The sequence below is a fragment of the Toxorhynchites rutilus genome, chromosome 2 (genome assembly GCF_029784135.1).
Source record: "Toxorhynchites rutilus septentrionalis strain SRP chromosome 2, ASM2978413v1, whole genome shotgun sequence".
Classification (NCBI taxonomy): Eukaryota; Metazoa; Arthropoda; class Insecta; order Diptera; family Culicidae; genus Toxorhynchites; species Toxorhynchites rutilus.
The window spans coordinates 322484167-322503911 of NC_073745.1; the positions used below are offsets into that span (position 1 = coordinate 322484167).

Sequence of the window (19745 nt, forward strand, 5' to 3'; positions counted from 1 at the left end):
AAAAATTTCTGTGAAGTATATCCATCAGTATCCAGTGTATTTGTTCTGATATACCGTGGTAGCATTCAAATACTGCAATTATGGTTCAGTAAACCCTGGTCCTGACTGCTACCATTCCTACACGCACGAAACGAAATCTGCAATCTAAAACACACCGTAGGGTGTGCGACACCAGGGGTTTTTCTAGGACGTGAAAAACCACCCAAAATCATGAGTGTTCCTCCCCCAAAGTTCGGCTCACCTTGACCTCGGGTTCCTTCTTCAAATCATGCCAGTAGTATGTACAACAATCAGGGTAATTTAGAATGAATCTTTTTTCATCCGAAAATACATCGTTATACTACCCATTTCGCCATGACATATATATTATTTATTTATTCCACCATCTTCGACTACGTCGTACAGACTGTTTTCTTATAAACTAATTAGTCTAAACATCTTATTCTAGAACTAAACACATTTTTGGACAAAGTAAAATCAATCTCATCACAAAAATTGTTAAACGATCGCAAACAAAGATTAAAACAGTTATTAAAGCCATAGATTGTTCGGTGGAAAGGAATTATGAATAATGGAGAATTCCGGAAACGACGAGGAGGAATATTCCACGGAATCTGTTGTAGCAATTCGGGGCAATCCACGTTGTCGGTTATAAGGTCGAAGATGAAGGGTCGCTGTTGTTTTTTGCGCCTAGCAGAGAGAGTTTCTAAATCGATCAACAAGCAGCGATCAGGATAGCTGGGAAGATTGATTGGATCATTCCATGGGAGCTGACGCAAGGCAACCCGCATGAAATTTCTCTGGATTCGCTCGATCACAAGGATTTGCGTAACTTGGAACGGAGACCAAACTGGAGAAGCTGGGGATTCCAAAATACTTCGAATTAGTGAGCACTTCAGCGTCTCGAGGCAATACACATCGGTGAAACCAAAGGCATGGAGACGGATAAAACCGAGTACAGTTTGTATGCTTTGGCGGCTACTATACTTATATGTTCGTTGAATTTCAGCTTAGAATCGATCGTTACTCCTAGATCACAAATAGAACTCACACGTTCCAGAGGATCCAGTCCCATGTGATAATGACGACCAATAACAACTTTGCAGCGAGTAAAAGATATTGATTTGCACTTCTTGTTGTTTACGCGCATGCCGTTGTCGCCGCACCAGATTAGCAGGCGATTTATATCCTCTTGTATTGCCTCACAATCGCTGATAGATGTAATCTCTTGGAAGAATTTCAAATCATCAAAGGCAGTAAGTAGGGCTTTATACTCCAACTCCATCCCGCGTAGTCTAATTCTGTCAGGTTCGTTTTTTGTAAGGAAATACTGGTTGCGCATCTTACGGATGCGGTTACGAAGTTTTCTTAGTTCGGGAGTCCACCATGGCTTGTTGTAAACAGAGATAGGTGCTTGTATTTAGGTATGTATCGAGTTATAACGTCAAAGAGTGCTTCGTAGAATGCTGATAACATCTGGTCCACTGTATCGTTGTTCAGAAGTCGTTCCCATTCCATATTCACAAGGATAGAATTCAACAAGTCGAAATCACATGCCAAATAGTCAAATTTAAAACATTTATCTTGGTCGTCAACTAATTTTGGTGTGTCATTCTCGTCAAGTAGTAAAATGAAAGGTGTGTGATGGTCATCAACAGGTGACAACGGTGAAGATGGTGCTATCAAGTCAAGGTATTCCGGTAGATTTGAAAATGACAAGTCCAGAAGCCTGTCATTGGCGTTGACAAAACAGTTTTTCAGTCTCAAACCGCACGCAAACATTGTTTCGGTAAATTTCATTTCCGTTTCACTAGAGACGTTAGAGGGAATATAACCAGTATCACATATACATTTCGAATCGATGTTTCGGATCAGTTTACTGTCCTTCCTATTTCGCGGTTACTCCTACAACTCTTTGTTCTGATTCACTCAAATATCTTTTTTTCGGCATCTTTCACCTCAAATCAACAAATTGCCAGCACCAACAAATCTAGAGCAACATGTCAAAAGAGTCTATCTTCTTTGATCGATTCTCCTCATAGATTTTCTAATTCGTAATCACGGCCTTTCAGACAGATTTTACTCCAGTTTTGCCATGTAGTTTAATAATCAAAATTCCCTTTCACACTCCTTATCGCAGAACTGTTCATTGATTGATCTTCTAATCGACCCTGTTAATTTTCTCCCCCTTAGAGAGGAAGGTGGAGTGTCCAACCACCGTAAAAATATTTATTGCACCCTAAAACCTCCGCATGCCAAATTTGGTTTCATTTGCTTGATTAATTCTCGAGTTTTTCAGAAATTTATGTTTCTTTTTATGGCAGCCCCACCTAAGCAAGAAGGGAGGAGTATCTAACCACCATAGAATAATTTATTGCACCCTGAACCTCCACATGCAAAATTTGGTTCCATTTGCTTGATTAATTCTCGAGTAATGCAGAAATTTTAGTTTCATTTGTATGATAGCCCCACCTCAGAAAGAGGGGGGAGTGTCTATTCACCATGGAAACGTTTCGTGTCCCCTAAAACATTCGCATGACAAATTTGGCTCCATTTGCTTGATTAATTTTCGAATTATGCAGAAATTTGTCTTTCATTTGTATGACAGCTCCCCCTTAGAGAGGGGGGTGGAGTGTCTAACCACCGTGAAAACATTTATTGCACCCTAAAACCTCCACATGCCAAATTTGGTTGCATTGATTAATTCTCGAGTTATGCAGAAATTTGTGTTTCATTTCTGGTACAATTTGCAATAAAGCGCTCCTTTAAATTACTTTGATAGATCGGTAGATAGGAACGTCTCAACGTATCAACATCAAACATTCGCTGGAGTTTTGGGGATACAGTAGATTTTACTGGAACGTTTCCGTTAACGTGCAACTGTTGTTCTGCACGAAGGATGCATGCTGATGGATGACGAGACGTGCGTGAAGATGGATTGTGGACAGCTCCCAGACTTGAATGCCAGAGGTAATCTCCCGAGCAAGTTTATGTTCGTTTTCGCTGATAAATTTGCCAGGAATTTCTTGATTTAACAAGGGATTCGCATGTGGACAGAAAACCAAGGTTCTCATCACAAACAAGACAATAGAGGACCAGTGAAGTTTGTGTCTGATTTAGCAAGCTGCCACACAGTCATGAGGTGCTTCAGCGGCACCGTGACAATGGGATCGATTGCATTGAAAAAAATCAGGTCCTCCGAATTACCCACAATTCTGCCCAATCGAAAAATATTAAACAACTAGCTGACCCGGCAAACTTCGTCCCGACCAAAATTTGTTTTTTTGTTATCAATACCTTTAAACATTTACGTTTTTTTACTAAGCGCAAGTTCATGAGTCCAATCGCAGAACTGTTCATTGATTGATCTTCTAATCGACCCCGTTGAATTTACCTTTTACTAAAAAATTCCCAGTACTTCTACCGAAACTCATCATTATAATATCAGATTATTTTCAGACACAATTCTCGTTCAAGATTTATCAACCACTTGCAAATAACATGTTTCTCCGTTACATGGAATAAATATTTGATACAGAAAACTTGATAGAACAAAGACAGACCCCTCCCCCCTTCTCCCCTTAGAGAGGGGGAAGGAGTGTCTATTCACCATAGAAACGTTTCGTGCCCCCTAAAATTTTCACAGGCAAAATTTGGCTCCATTTGCTTGATTAGTTTTCGAGTTATACAGAAATTGGTGTTTGTATGGCAGCTCCCCCTAAGAGAGGGGGGAGGGTATCTAACCACCATAGAAGCATTTATTGCACCATAAAACCTCCAAGTGCCTAATTTGGTTGCATTTGCGTGATTAATTTTCGAGTAATGCAGAAATTTGTGTTTCATTTGTATGACATCATAAGAGAGAGGGTGGGGTGTATCTAACCACCGTAAAAACATTTATTGCACCCTAAAACCTCCACATGCCAAATTTCGTTCCATTTGCTTGATTAATTCTCGAGTAATGTAAAAATTTGTGTTTCATTTGTATGGCATCCCCCCCCTTAGAGAGGGGGAGGGGTCTCAAACTATCATGAAAACCTTCCCGGCCCCAAAAACCCCTATATACCAATTTTCATGTCGATCGGTTCAGTAGTTTCCGAGTCCATAACGGTCAGACAGACGGAAATCCGGTTTATATATATAGATAGATTTTCAAGTATTAATTGAAGAAGGGTGCCAAAGTGACTCGGGATGCAGCAGAAGTAGTAAAATAGCCGCTGAGGTTGACCAACACAGAGTCCAAACAATGAGCGAGGGTATCCGAAGCAAAATTCATCGGAACTGTAACGGAATAATTTTTTTATTTATTTTTTTTCCAAAAAAAAGAAAAGTTTTCTGAATTTTTATATAAGAACATTTTTGTGCCTTTAACCAATCCCGAGATACAACTAGTTTTGTGATTCAGGACACAAGTTTTACCAATTGCCGGCATAGATAGGATCGTTACGAGCGCAAAACACGAAGTATCTGCTGAAGTTCGATTACGCGTGTCTGATTTCCGTGAAGTGTTAGATTTTTTTGTATTTTGGTATTCGGTGTTGTGGAAGTATGGTCCTAGTGGGTCACAAGAGGACAGATCAAACTGGCCGGCCTAAATTTCGAAGGGGAAGCAGTAACTTGATGTACAGGGTTTTCCATTTCGGGCTTCCGAAAGTATACAGCCCTGCGCTGACAACCGTTTGACATAGCTGTCAACCAAAGCGTTATATCGTTAGTTGAATGTCTGCCATTTTACAATATGGATCGTTTTAGCATCGCACAACGTGTTAATTTTGTTAAATTATACTATAAAAATGATGAAAAACCGGCAAATGTTTTTCGAGCATTACGGACGGATTTTGGTCGTCATGGACGGTCTACAGAGCACACAATCGCTAATGTAGTGCGTGATTTCGAACTAACTGGATCCGTAGCGGATATTGTGAAATCTATGCATCATCGTAATGTGCGTTCGGCCGAAAATATTGCTGCTGTTGCTGCCAGTGTGGAGGATGACCCGAATGTTTCGATTCCATGGCGTGCTCAGCAATTGGGATTGTCAAACACATCATTGTGGTGAATTTTGCATTTGGACTTGCACCTACATCCATATAAAGTCCAACTGGTACAAAAATTAGAGCGTGGTGATCATGGAATGCGTCGGGCATACGTCGATTGGGTGAACGAACAACAGCAGCAAAAAACTTTCGCATCATATTTTCTTCAGCGATGAGGCACATTTCGAGCTCGGTGGCTATATGAACACCCAAAATTTCCGTATATGGGGCTCAGAAAATCCACACGTGATTGTTGAGAGGCCATTGCATCCGCCAAAAGTCACTGTTTGGTGCGCATTATGGTCTGGTGGAGTCATCGGGCCGTATTTCTTTGAAAATGAGGACGGCGAGACGGTAGCTGTGAATGGTGAGCTCTATGGCCGCATGTTAACCGATTTTTTTTGCCACAAATTGAAGATATGGATACGGATGACATGTGGTTCTAGCAGGACGGCGCCACGTGCCACACAACACGACCGAACATGGTCATATTGCGAACGAAATTTGAGGGACGCATAATTTCGCGTTGTGGTGATGCCAATTGGCCGTCCAGATCATGCGATTTGAACCCGCTAGATTTTTTTTTTTTTTGTGGGGTTATGCGAAAGACCGTGTCTATGCCAACTCTCCGCAAACTCTTGAACATTTGAAAGACAACATTCGTGAAGTTAAGACCGAGATACCGCCCCATATGTGCCGAAAAGTCATCGAAAATTACCTGTTCCGGATCAAGGTGAGCGAGGAAGCCCTAGGTGGACATTTGAATGATGTTGTATTTCACACATAATGGCATAAACCAAATTTAATTTGAAATAAAAGTTTCATCGAAATTCGAATTCTAAGTGTGTTTTATTTCAATTTACTTTCGGAATTTAAAGTTGGAAAACCCTGTATCTCGTTAAGCTGATCGATGCAAGTGGATGATGTGAACCGCTGTTGATTATCACAAGTTGTCTGGTGAGGTCCGTCTCGCATTTAATGACAGTGAACCCCACGCTATATGATAGTCATTAAATAACTCATAAATATCACTAGACTCTTCTACTTTGTTTTTCTGCCGTCACTAGTAAGCTTTGACATACCGGATAACCTTCGAACACAATTTCGACACATGGTTTGCACTCTTTGAGCCGTCCTTAGTGATTAGGAATACCCTTGTTATTCCTTATCACATGTGCTTTTATAAAAATTCTGCAAATTTCACCATAAGTTAGTAATTTCATTGAGATTAATAACAAAAGCACATTCAATGTGATCAAGTTAGCTAAATGTTCTTCAAAACAAGCTGCTAACTTTTTGTGAAAATATTTCAAACATAATCCTGAAAGGAAGGTTTCCACAACTGCTTGTCATGAATAACCAATCCAACAAAAGTTAGAGTTCAATCATACTACTACCAACTACTTTCTCCTCATAATTATCCCATAGACATAAAATGAAGACAGTCTCTGATGCAATGAATTTATTTGTATATACTTGCTGTTACTATTTTACCTTTCATGATAATTTTTCATTAGCAACAATACTCTTATATACGCCACAGATCACGTCTCCAACACCAGTGTTGATCACCTAAAACAACGACTTTCATCCGTCTCACAAACCGCGTACAGATTGGTGTCACACCGGGCATCATTCCAGGTCCAGTTGAAGCCGTTCGATGGCCAGTACGACAGATGCAGACAGTGTTCGCTTCCGCCGGTTGGCTCACCAGGTTTCCACTTCCCGAACACTAACCTTTCGCCAGTGCTCTGCCACACATAGGTTTTAGTCCTAGCCAGATCACTTGCACCAAGCCAAAGACCGAAGTATCCACTGGATTGAAGGCCCGTAGCTTGGGCTGCCTGAACAATCGCTTCGTGTTTGGCTGCGTTGTCAACAATGGCCAGCCGTAATCCCAACCGATTGCAGTATTCAACCGCTTCGTGCCAATTGCTCTGGATGATTCGAGCGTGGAGTTATTGGGAGAAAGTCATCGTAATTAATTTTTTGACTCACCGGATACAATGCTATGTGATAGCTGTGTGCGCTTTGTGGAGTACAGTGCAATTGCTGGGCTCCAATCAGCAGAGCACCGAACTGTAAGATGATACAAGCGTTTCGTATCATCGTGGCGAAATATGTGCGAAAGTTTCGCTCTCAACTGCACTTTTTGTAGTTTTCTCGATGTTCAACACATACCAATTTTGGCTACACAGAGGTGATTCAGAAACAAACGTATTGTTGACGTATGATAAGATAACCACCGGGATGCGATGCTGGACATTATCTACACTCCACATGGTTAAACATGATGATCTAATAATAGCAGTAATTGTTTTCTTGGATAGACCTTTTCCGAGAACTAGGTGACTATATGGTTGTTTTCACATTTTGATTACATTCAAAAGTACCATCAACATCATCAAACTTTAGTCTTATTTAGACAAATTTCCCTAATCTCCTTAATTATAAAATACTCAATAATAACGGAAAGCATGAAAAGGATTTCGAATATTTTGCCCCCCGAGTGTTGACCTGTGAGTAATATCATCAACCCAAAGGTATTCCCCTGGATATGGAAATTAATGTTGCGAGCTCAGCTGATCAAACACTATGGCAATGTATGAAGATGATGTACATAGTCGGCATCAGTGTTATACCATACCATGTCTTCTAGAGTATCCTCGCGATATTGCAGTTGTTGTGGGATTTATCAACAGATCAATAAAGTATCGCATCGTTTCCTAGATGAGACGTGATTTTTTAGTTTATCTGAAGAAATGTGCTATTTAGAAATTGTCGCTCAGTTCTAATGAATAGAGTTTGAATTTTGAAGTGTTAAATAGTGTTACAATAGAAAGTATTAATTTGTTCCGAGTAAAAATTCTATTCCCACCAACAGAATTTTGATATCCGATTTCCATTCCCAAAACCAAATAAATTGTCTATTTAAACACTCAGTTCCATCCTATGCAACGATTTTCGTCGCTCTCGCAGACGGCATACAGCCTGGTGTCGCACGGTGCATCGTTCCAAGTCCAGTTGAAAGCTATGGCCGGCCAGTAGTACAGATTCAGGCAGTGTTCATTTCCACCGGTTGGCTCTCCGGGTTTCCATTTCGCGAAAACCACTCCCTCGCCGGTGCTGTGCCACACATAGGTTTTAGTCCTAGCCAGATCACTTGCGCCAAGCCACAGTCCAAAGAATCCCGTGGATTGAAGGCCCGTAGTTTGGGCAGCCCCAACGACTGCCTCATGTTTGGCGGCTGTGTCAACCACTGCCAGCCGCAATCCCAGCCGATTGCAGTACTCCACTGATTCGTGCCAATTTCCCTGGACGATTTTAGCTTGAAATCATTTAACTAGGCCTATCGAAACTAACGCTCTAACTCACCGTGTTGAATGATATATGATAGATTTGGGCGCACTGAGGAGAGCAACCGAGCTGCTGGGCTCCAACCAGCAGAGCACAGAACTGTAGGATGATACCAACGATTCGTATCATTGCGGAGCAATGAGTGCGAAAGTTTTGCAGATAGAGAGAACCTGTGAACTTTTATAGTGTTTAAAAAAGGGTCTTCTGTTCGAAAAAAAACAAACAAACAGTTAAGCAGATGTAACAGGGGTTTAGCGAAAAACTAACACAATATAGTCACATGATAAGAAAACTAGCACTATGCACGTTAGAAATAAAGCTAGCCGTGCAAAAAATAATGAAGCTATATTAAAAAAAAATCACCTACATGTTCGATACGCTTTTCAGTGATGAACAATGTGTAGATTTACCTGAATGCTATCCTGTAATAATTTTATGAACATTCATATCAACGCATGCATTATTTTGTTACGGCAACAGTCTTTTTATGGTATATTGATGTCACAGCATTTAGAGATAGGATTAAATTTAGACACAGCTTCTAGATTACTTTGCTTAGTTACCTGGAAGCTGTATTTAAATTATATCATAAACAGCGATAACGAGTATGGATCCATGAGGAGTATCATAAATCATGTCCGATTGAGCTGAAATATCGCACAGGTCATTTTATTTTGGGCCAATAAACAAAATGTACGTGGTCGGTTCTTTAAATTCTACAATTATTTTTTTCCATACCTTCATTGCCTCTGAGGGTAAGTCCCATGAGGTCGATTTTCGGCCACAAATTCTTTTTCGAGATGACACCAGATCTCGACGTTTCATGCATTTTTAAGTCATTTGGCATCGCACCCCTACATCATGTCCGATTGAGCTGAAACTCTGCACAGATCATTTTTTAGGCCAATAAACAAAATGTACATGGTTGGTTTTTGAAATTCGATGAGGAAATTTTTTCCATACATCCATTGCCACCCTAATGTACCCATTACAGAATTCTTCAATAAAGCAATTCCAAATGAAATCGACAAATGACAAAACAAAAATTCGAATTAAAGTTTGTATTCCGTTTGACCAAATTTGTGGAACATCGAATTTTTGTTTGCTAACAATCAATTTAAGCTACAAATTTTAAATCCCGATGTAATTTAAAATAAAAAAGCTCATCATCAATCTCCTTCTAAATGCAGCCATTCTCGAGATATTTGAAAAAACATTTATAATTCATTGTCTTTTGTAATTTAATTTTTTTAAATTTATATATGCATTTTTATTTTTATCTTATATATAAAATTCTCGTGTCACGATGTTCGTTGTCAAACTCCTCCGAAACGGCTCGACCGATTTTAATGATATTATACTCAAAAAACTTGGTAGGCATGAGAATAGGTCGTAAACTATATATGATACCGCTAGGATACCTATTACTTTATATTTGATGCCGATTAGGGTGGCCCCATGCAAATAAAATCTGAATAAGTTTGTTTTCGTATTTTTTGCATAAATTTGGCTTGAAAAAAACTTATAACCATATATAACCAATTTTCACCCTCATCTCCTTTTTTTATCGCGATATATGTATTTTTATATAAACGATACCAAATAATGTATTCGTCGTTCGTTTTTTAAACAGGACGAATTTATTTACGTTGTTTAATGCCAGATGGCACTTCGTCCTCTTCATCGAATTTCACCCTACACATACGCAAGTAACCTCCATTCGACTAAAACTAGGAATATCGCCGGCGAGCTGGAAGCCTTTTCGGATGAGCACAATGAATTATTGAAATTATTCTAATCACACCCATGCTCAGAATTCAAAATAACAGTCACGCTATTGTCGTCAATCCTGATAAAAAACCGATTGAAGAGCAAGTGTGTAGATCCAATGCGCCACAGTTACTTTAATTATTAGGAACATCATTGCTCATTTTTAATTAATATTTTAATATTATGTGGTTGGAGGAGACGAAACAAACAAGAGAGTGCCCTCGATGGATTCTTATGTGTGTCGTTTGATGAATTGGCGCAGTCAGGACAACGTCATTCTAGGATGTCTTGAGCTGTGGTAATCCAATAAATAATCCATGGTCAACATATTCGCAAAGGTAGAGAGCGAACGACTGCGATTTCTATGAGACAATCAACAGAAGCGGTTCGAGGAATGATAGCAAGACGCTATCATGAGTAACACCTACACAGCCTTTGATCAAACGACAGCACGTGTGTTCAAACAAAAGAATGCAGTCTTTAATGAGCTCTATAAAAAAAATTACACGTATTTCGTCCAACATGTATACAAGATTTATAGAAGAATCCTTAAGTTCGGACTGTTTTCTAAGTATTTAAACAACATCGAGTAATGATTTTCATCCAAATTTAAGCAATTTAAAATTATTTTTGTGTCTACTAATCTACTCCACGAATACGGATTACTTAGATTGAAGTTTATTTTGCGCCGAGGCAAGGTTGCTACATTTCATAGCACGAATGATCAGATTTCTGAATGCAAAAGACGAGTCCTGAGATCCGATCGATCCGGTCCATTTCTCTGTACATCATGGACGTTTTAGGGTACAATAAATGTTTCTATGGTGTATATACACTCCTCTCTAAGGGGGGGCTGCCATTCAAATGAAACACAAATTTCTGCATAACTCGAGAATTCATCAAGCAAACGGAACCAAATTCAGCGTGTGAATGTTTTAGGGTGCAATAAATGTTTCTATAGTGGTTAGACACTCCTCCATCCTCTCTTAGGGGGGCTGCCATACAAGTGAAACACAAACTTCTGCATTACTCGAGAATTAATCAAGCAAATGAAACGAAATTCGGCATGTGGAGGTTTTAGGGTGCAATCAATGTTTCTATGGTAGTTAGACACTCCACCTCTCTCTCTAAGGGGGGGCTGCCATACAAATGAAACACCAATTTCTGCATTACTCGAGAATTAATCAAGCAAATGGAACCAAAATAGGCATATGGAGGTTTTAGGGTGCAATAAATGTTTCTATGGTAGTTAGACACTCCACCTCTCTCTCTAAGGGGGGTGGGGGGGTTGCTTGCCATACAAATGAAACACCAATTTCTGCATTACTCGAGAATTAATCAAGCAAATGGAACCAAATTAGGCATATGGAGGTGTTATGGTACAATTAATGTTTCTATGGTAATTAGACGCTCCTCCCTCCTCTCTTAGGGGGGGCTGCCATACAAGTGAAACACAAACTTCTGCATTACTCGAGAATTAATCAAGCAAATGAAACGAAATTCGGCATGTGGAGGTTTTAGGGTGCAATAAATGTTTCTATGGTAGTTAGACACTCCACCTCTCTCTCTAATGGGGGGGCTGTCATACCAATGAAACACCAATTTCTGCATTACTCGAGAATTAATCAAGCAACTGAAACGAAATTTGACATGTGGAGGTTTTAGGGTGCATTAAATGCTTCTATGGTAGTTCGACACACCTCCCCCCTCTCTTAGGGTGGGCTATCATACAAATGAAAAACAAATTTCTGTGACATGTGAAGATTATAGGGGGCACGAAACGTTTCTATGGTGAATGGACACAGAGGGGAGGGGTCTGTCTTTATTCTACCATACTTTCTGCATCAAACATTTATTCCATGTAACTGATGTTATTTGCAAGTGGTTGAAAATCTTGAACGAGAATTGTGTCTGAAAATAATCTGATATTATAATGATGAGTTTTGGTAGAAGTACTAGGTTTTTTTTTCAGTAAAAAGTAAATTCAACGGGGTCGATTAGAAGATCAATCAATGAACAGTTCTGCGATTGGACTCATGAACTTGCGCTCAGTAAGAAATCGTTTGTGCACCCGTGGCCGAGTGGTTAGCGTCTCACATTATCATGCCGGGTGTTCGGGTTCGATTCCCGTTCTGGCCGGGAGATTTTTCGTCAGAGAAATTTACTTCGACTTACACTGTGGTCACGCGTATTCTAAAGCTTGCCCCTCAGAATACATTCAAGGCGTGTTATCTGGCTTAAGAAATCTCAACTAAGTGTTAATAAATGACACTAGTGAACGCATACGTTGAGACGGCAAAAGTTCCACAGGGAACGTTAACTCCATTGAAGAAGAAGAAGAAGAAGAAGAAGAAGTAAGAAAACGTTAATGTTTGAAGGTATTGATAACAAAAAGCAAATTTTGGGCGGGACGTTTGGGAAGTTTGGCGGATCAGCTAGTAGTAAATACAATTACCGACAAGTCTCCCATATATTGGAGGAAGGACATTGTTACTTTTGGCATTTTTTTTTAATTAAATTTGTTTTCAGTGTAAGTGTTTATAAATGTTGATAATTTTTACATTAAAATTCAAACAATTTCCTACATTTCAGTATTTATGTAAAATTGGGTAGGTATTATAATTTTTGAATTATTTTTTTTTTGTTGTAAAAAACTAAGAAAAAAAAGCGGCCCTTTTCAAAAAGTTGTCTAATTGTTTTTGTTGTGATTTATTCAAACTATGCAAAATTGCTCAAATTACCAATGTCTTTACACCCACAACGTTTCACTGCAATCTGAGATGGTGATGCCAACTCCCAAGACGAGTTGGCATGAAATTCGTCCATTGAAAATGTGTACGTTATATCTAGTGTCGTCATATCGAGTGACGTTATATTGAGGGTACGTTATAACAGAGTTCCCCTGTATTAGGTTGGGGGAAAAGAAATACATTTTTTTGCGTGAAATTCAAAACATCATTCAAGATGCTTCGGATGATCCTGATTAGGGTCAAAAAATGGTATGAACCATTTTGTTGTGTTTGCTGCCATTTTAAAGTTAGATTCATAGAAGTATAGAAGTTTTGGTTCTTATTGGCGAGAAACTCTAGTATTCGTAATCGACCATCTTCTCTTGAATTTCAATCCCAAATAACTCAGCAATGCAAGAAAAAGGCGATAATCGCTTGGTGCCAACTTCGGTCTATATGGTGAATGCATTAAAACTTCCTAACCAAGTATTATCCAAGCAATACCATTACCAAAGTAAGATAATTTTCAAATACCAGAGTAGTTTAGTTGTTTTACAAATTCCGTATTCAAGGAATGTTTGAGACGATCTGATATAATATCACTAACAATTCATTTAATCCAATATACTGACAACAAATTGTTGGAGATTCCAAACCATCCAGTTTGAAAAAAATGCTCGCAGAAATAATTACAAGTCAAAATAATTATACAGGGTCCGGGGTTTGTTGGCGAACTAATCGATGTGAAAAACTAGAAAACGCAAAGTTAATCTATAGCATGAAAATTCATAATAGAAGATTGAGCGATAGAATACCATGTCACTTTTATAAGGTTCCAATTTAAAATTCTATACGGACAGTCAAACGTATCATTCATATATTACAACCGTGACTTACCTTCTCTTATCTGCCGAGCACCCGTTGTTAGCAGTAAACACCCGAGCACAAATATCTAATTCGTTTTTCTCCACTATTGCAATTTCGGGCCTCCGGTCAGGATATTATATCTCCGGCCGCCGGCTTCCAGCCAGATAGATGAGTATTATTTTGTTCAGCCAAAGAGACAGTTGCCGACATAAAACACCATTTGGTTGGGCACCGGAGCGTACTCAGAGACTCACACCAGGGGCGAAGATAAGGTTACAGCTCCATATAAACACACATAAATCACAACATCGACTCTCAAGCAGACGCGCGTTCTGACTTCGATCGAGCACTGGGTTTCGGTTTGCCTTTGGCTTAACACACAGTACTTCTCCTTTTTTTGCGGAAATCGAGAAACACCCTCCCTACTATCTGCACACTGCCTGGGCACTATTTTGCCGCCGCCCGTTTTATGATACTATGCACTCAGGAGCTTCCCACGTTGATGAAGAGCAGCACAATCACACCTTCCCCCAGGGGGCTTCCCAACTCTGATGAATGAGACTGCTATTCCTTTTCTTCTTTTTCTGTGTAGCTACCATCAACCGTTTGCGATGGCTGATCCATTATTTTTGTCACTAATATGAGTTTTCGAGACTCTCTCGTCGTTACCACACTCTCAATTGCTACCCGGGAGGCGACGAAATTCAATCAACGGTTGTCATTCACACTGCCGCACTTGATTTGCATTCAATATTTTCACTCACCATCCCAATTTTTTTTCCTCGATCGCGTATTTATCAAGGATCGATCACTGGCAGCACACTTTCAAAACTTTCGTTCGCTATTAAACCGCGATTCGCAAACTTGACTTCATAATCAGCGAGGAAACATCAGTGGTGCAACTTTACAAAATATTCACTTTTTCTTCATTTTTCGCACGTTTTTTGATCCTTTGCACCAACCGCTTCACACTTCTTTTTTTCTGTGGCTTCACTTTAAAACTTGCACTTGTTTAAAATTCGTTGTTGCTGCACTTTTAACGCCCCCTTTTCATTGTCGAACGTGGGGCTGTGCAATTGTTTCATCTGTGAGCCACCAAAACCGGATCGAGCAATTTCCAAATTAAATATTCCCTCTGGATAACGCGGGGGTGGGCGTCGAGAGCAATTGATTAATATTCCAATGTTTTCTCCGCCAGTATTGGCCTCGGTTTAATATTCATGAAGTTCAACTAGAGAGGAGGGCGGTCTGTCCTTGCGGTGTGGTTGGGGAAGTTTGTCGTTTCCCAGTTGTTATTTTGGATCATTTTGAACGTTTAATCTCGACTAGTTCAACTGAGGGGGAGGAGTGGAATTCTACTTCACAGCCGGCCGGTTGGTGGATAATGTAGCGGAGGGGGAACCGAGAGAAATAAATCTCGCGGTGCTGTTACCTAATTGAACAAATTCTGCGGAGAGGAATTGTTGCGGAATAAATTATTCCACCAACTATTTCTGTCAATCTGGGTCAACCCAAATCGAATTGGGTACAAAAACAGATTAATTATTTGAACAGGGACCGGAATAGCTGTCGAAAGGACATTTCCGCAGTGCGACCAATATGGAAACAAATTATATTTGTGAGATCGAATATCAAAGAGCGTTTTGGAAAGGAATATTCGATTCTATAATGTTGATTCCATCTCTCAAACACCTCACAGCTGACTTTTGATTGTTTAGAAACAATACTCAACAATAACTATCTATATGGAAAACCCAATCGTATGCCGTTCTATATGACCACATACCAGAGCTACGCTCAATCCGATGCCACCGCAAAACCGATGATTTTAACACCATAACCTGCACCCAAAAACAGCGATGAAAGGAAATGCCTTGGCTCGTTGCCATCGCAAGTTCCAGAAACATTTTTCATCGAATTAGTCTGAGTTTTTCACCCATGGCTGGTTTTGTCCAATGACCCTTTCAAGACCGAGTCACTGTAAGACGCAAATCGTAATTGTGCTACTGACCTTCTCTCTTACAGAACTGTTGGGAGGGCGAAATGGATTGAATGAAAAAGTTTCGCTTTTCTTTTTTGTTCTCGCTTTTCAGCATTCGTCTGAAGATGTGCTCCACTTAGTTTCCTAGGTTTTATAGTTTCTCCATAATATTTTCATTGTAACTCGGATGAAAGAACGACACCCGTTTGGATGGTAAAAAAACATTCAGTGCAGAACACCGAATTTTATTCATCTCCATTGTCAGTAGGGGTAATGGGGGCAAATTGGTCATGGGGGCAAAGTTGTTTGGTAGTACAGGTCGGACTCGATTATCCGAAGTATTGATTTTTTGTTTCACTCCTGATAATCGAATCCTCCGGATAATCGAGTCAAAACATTTTTTTTCTTTATTGGTTTTTTTTTGCATGTATTTTTCGTTTTTTGAAAATAAAAGAGGAATTTGATTTTTGATTCATCCCCTTAAAGTCAGAAAACACCTTTCTCACATGAAAAAAATTAATTTATCCAGATTCTCTCAGGAGGTGATAGACCATCATATTTGATGAAAAAAATCCTCCTACGCATATGTTCGAATTTCAACAATGACAGAGTTACAGAACTTTTTTTTGTTTCGGACTCACTTGCTTCAAACTGGCTCTACATTAAAAAGTACGCTACGGAAGACGATTCGGATGCTTTTATGTGACAGATGAGAAAATTTAGTACAGTATATAGTAGTGGAACAACTAAATCAGTGAATTTTAATAACATTTTGGAAGTGGAACACTTAGAAGTTAATAATTTTTAATGTGTTATTATTAATTTCTAGATTGTTTCTATCAATTAAACTAGATTGTTTCTATCAATTAAAATGAAGTTCTTAAATCGCGCCACAATTTGTTCTTTGACGCACAACTTCTATCTTTCTTAATTTGGCTGCAATATCGATATAAACAATTCCTGGTGAAAATGAAAATTCAAGCAATATCTTATAAAATCACGATTTTTGCCCCACTGTACAAGTAACAGCCACTTAAACTTCACCTTAACGTTGAAAGTTTACATTTCTTCATGAAATAAGCCATATGAGAAATATAAAAAAATATGTTTTTCCAAACTGAAAAAGTAAAAAAAAGTAATCAGTTGTTTGGGGACTGCGGCCATCTTGAAATTGGATTTTTCATTATCTGCTATGTTCTACTAGTCGAGAACTTTCTTTTGATACATTTTGGGCATTTTTCATAAATAATTATGTTCTACTAGTCAATCCTTTTCATTTGATACCTGATGGGGTTCTGAGAAAATAGGTAATCCACCAATTTGTAGTGGCCACCATCTTAGATTTGCATTTTTCATAAATAACTGTATTCTACTAGTCAAGCCCTTTAATTTGATACCCATATTGATGGCAGCCATCTTGGATTTGAATTTTTCATAAATAACTGTGTTCTACTAGTCAAGCCCACATTAATGGAGTTCTGAGAAAATATCCAATCCACCATTTTGTAGTGTCCGCCATCTTGGATTTACATTTTTCACAAATAACTGTGTTCTACTAGTCAAGCCCTTTCGTTTGATACCCATATTGATGAGGTTCTGAGAAAATATGTAATCCGCCATTTTGTTTTGTTGGCCATCTTGGATTTGCATTTTTCATAAATAACTGCAATCTACTAGTCAAGCCCTCTCTTTTGATACCCATAGCAGCTATTCAATATAGATTTATTATACAAATTATTCAAAATTTCCGAAAATCAAAAATAAAATACTCCGGATAATCGAGTCTGAAATTCCGGATAATCGAGTCCGACCTATATAACTATTGACTATAGATGCCGTTTTGATAGTTACCTTATGTTTGAAGAATTTAATGACTTTTGAGTCACCCTGTACGTCAATGGAGCTGTCGCATGTCTAAATATGAATAAAAAATTGCTCTCTCGATAGACATTAGGCCGTAGTTCTGTGCGCATGGTATCTGAGGAATTCCTCGTGAAATTTAGTTTATACAATCTGATATATTGGATAAATCATCAGTTTGGACGACTGTTCACATATTCTAGGAGAGGTGAACAGATATTTTGTTTAATCTCAGCGATTAATTAGCATAGAAATTACTTTGATATTTGAGGGCAAAGTAGGTGAATAACGTGAATAACGACTTACAATGTTCTGTTTACTAAAGCTGATACACCGCATCACATTCTGCTTTTGAAGAGGATCCTTTTATGGCTTTGACCCTGGATAAATATGCCACTCCAACTAAACTAAGCCTCATTATTTATTTATTTACTAGCTAACCCGGCAAACTTCGTCCCGCCCATTTACTTGATTAATTCTCGAGTAATGCAGAAATTTGTGTTTTATTTGTATGGCAGCCACCCCTAAGAGAGGGGGGAGGGGTATATAACCACCATAGAAACATTCATTGCACCCTAAAGTTTCCATATGCCTAATTTGGTTTAATTTGCTTGATTAATTCTCGGGTAATGCAAAAATTTGTGTTTCATTTGTACGGCAGCCCCCTCTAAGAGAGGGGGAAGGAGTATCTTAACACCATAGAAACATTTATTTCATCCTAAAACCTCCACATGCCAAATTTGGTTTCATTTGCTTGATTAATTCTCGAGTAATGCAGAAATTTGTGTTCCATTTGTATGGCAGCCCCCCCTTTGAGTGGGGGAAGGACTGTCTAACCATCATAGAAACATTTATTGCACCCTAAAACTTTCACATACCAACTTTGGTTTCGTTTGCTTGGTTAATTTCCGAGTAATGCAGAAATTTGTGTTTCATTTGTATGGCAGCCCCCCCTTTGAGTGGGGGAAGGACTGTCTAACCATCATAGAAACATTTATTGCACCCTAAAACTTTCACATGCCAACTTTGGTTTCGTTTGCTTGGTTAATTTCCGAGTAATGCAGAAATTTGTGTTTCATTTGTATGGCAGCCCCCCCTTAGAGAGGGGGGAGGGGTCTCAAAATATCACGAAAACCTTCCCCGGCCCCAAAAACCCCTACATACCAATTTTCATGTCGATCGTTTCAGTAGTTCCCGAGTCTATAAGAATCAGACAGACATCACTCCATTTTTATATATATAGATAGATTTATTTATTTATTATGGTTATATTCATCTCACTGACAAGTCTTAATGAATAATCTCACAGTACATCATGAAAGTATTCAGATCTAGCCACACTTCTCGAAAAACAGCTGTAACGCTCGCCAAACACGAACAAATCCTCAACGTGAGTAAAGGAGCGAATCATCGATGCTATGGGCTCATTATATCCAAACGCTGTGCGATGAAATCTCGGATAGAGCAGAGCAGTGTTTCGTAGGGCTCGAGAAGGAACTCGCAAATCGAGTAGCGACAGCAATCGGGATCAGTCGACTTCATTGTTCAGCAGCTTCGCCACAAATGTTACCTGCTGAATCATCCTACGTCTGGCCAGGGTGTCAAGGTTTATTAATTTGCAACGGTCACGATATGGTGGTAAATTTGCAGGGTTTCGTCAAGGCAAATCTCTTAGGGCGACACGAATAAACCGTTTTTGAATCATTTCGATTCTCAAGCTCCAGTTCAGTTGGTGGGGCATCCAAATTGGAGATGCGTTCTCTAGGATAGGACTAATCAATGAACAGTACAGGGTTTTTAAGCAATAGGGGTCTTTAAAATCTTTGGCTGTTTTTTTGGTTATAAAACCTAATTGTCGGTTGGCTTTAGCAACAGTGGCATTTCGATGATTAGCGAATGAAAGCTTTTTATCTAATAATACGCCTAAATCAGTTATTTGTTCAACTCTGTTGAGCACAATATCTCCAATGTGGTAGTCGAAAATTACGGGCTGCGATATTCGATGAAACGTTATGATGGAACACTTCGGAATACTGACAATCAACTTGTTCCTTCGGCACCAGTCGACGATCACATTCAGCAAATTTTGTAGACGATGACAGTCTTCGAAGCTCTTTACCGCACAATACAATTTCAAATCATCAG

General features: G+C 39.1%; 3 protein-coding genes across 6 annotated transcripts in view; all 3 read right to left on the reverse strand.

Moving 5' to 3' along the window:
* LOC129768245 (uncharacterized) overlaps positions 1-19745 on the reverse strand; it is a 524264-nt gene that overhangs the window by 485434 nt on the left and 19085 nt on the right. For 2 of the 4 annotated variants that reach the window (XM_055769750.1, XM_055769751.1), the window contains one exon: positions 13790-14844. The gene's annotated coding sequence lies outside the window, so the exon portion shown is untranslated. Of the gene's footprint in view, positions 1-13789; positions 14895-19745 lie in introns of all 4 variants that reach the window. The other 2 variants (XM_055769748.1, XM_055769749.1) reach the window with 1 other exon arrangement.
* LOC129768250 (C-type lectin 37Da-like) lies at positions 6484-7300 on the reverse strand. Its single transcript, XM_055769762.1, has 2 exons — positions 7035-7300; positions 6484-6973 (listed from the first exon to the last, which is right to left on the reverse strand). Exons 1-2 carry the CDS (start codon positions 7143-7145, stop codon positions 6605-6607), a joined length of 480 nt encoding a protein of 159 aa, XP_055625737.1. The 5' UTR covers positions 7146-7300; the 3' UTR covers positions 6484-6604.
* On the reverse strand, positions 7882-8543 carry LOC129768248 (C-type lectin 37Da-like). Its single transcript, XM_055769760.1, has 2 exons — positions 8412-8543; positions 7882-8350 (listed from the first exon to the last, which is right to left on the reverse strand). The coding sequence occupies exons 1-2, from the start codon at positions 8520-8522 to the stop codon at positions 7976-7978; spliced, it is 486 nt and encodes a 161-aa protein (XP_055625735.1). The 5' UTR covers positions 8523-8543; the 3' UTR covers positions 7882-7975.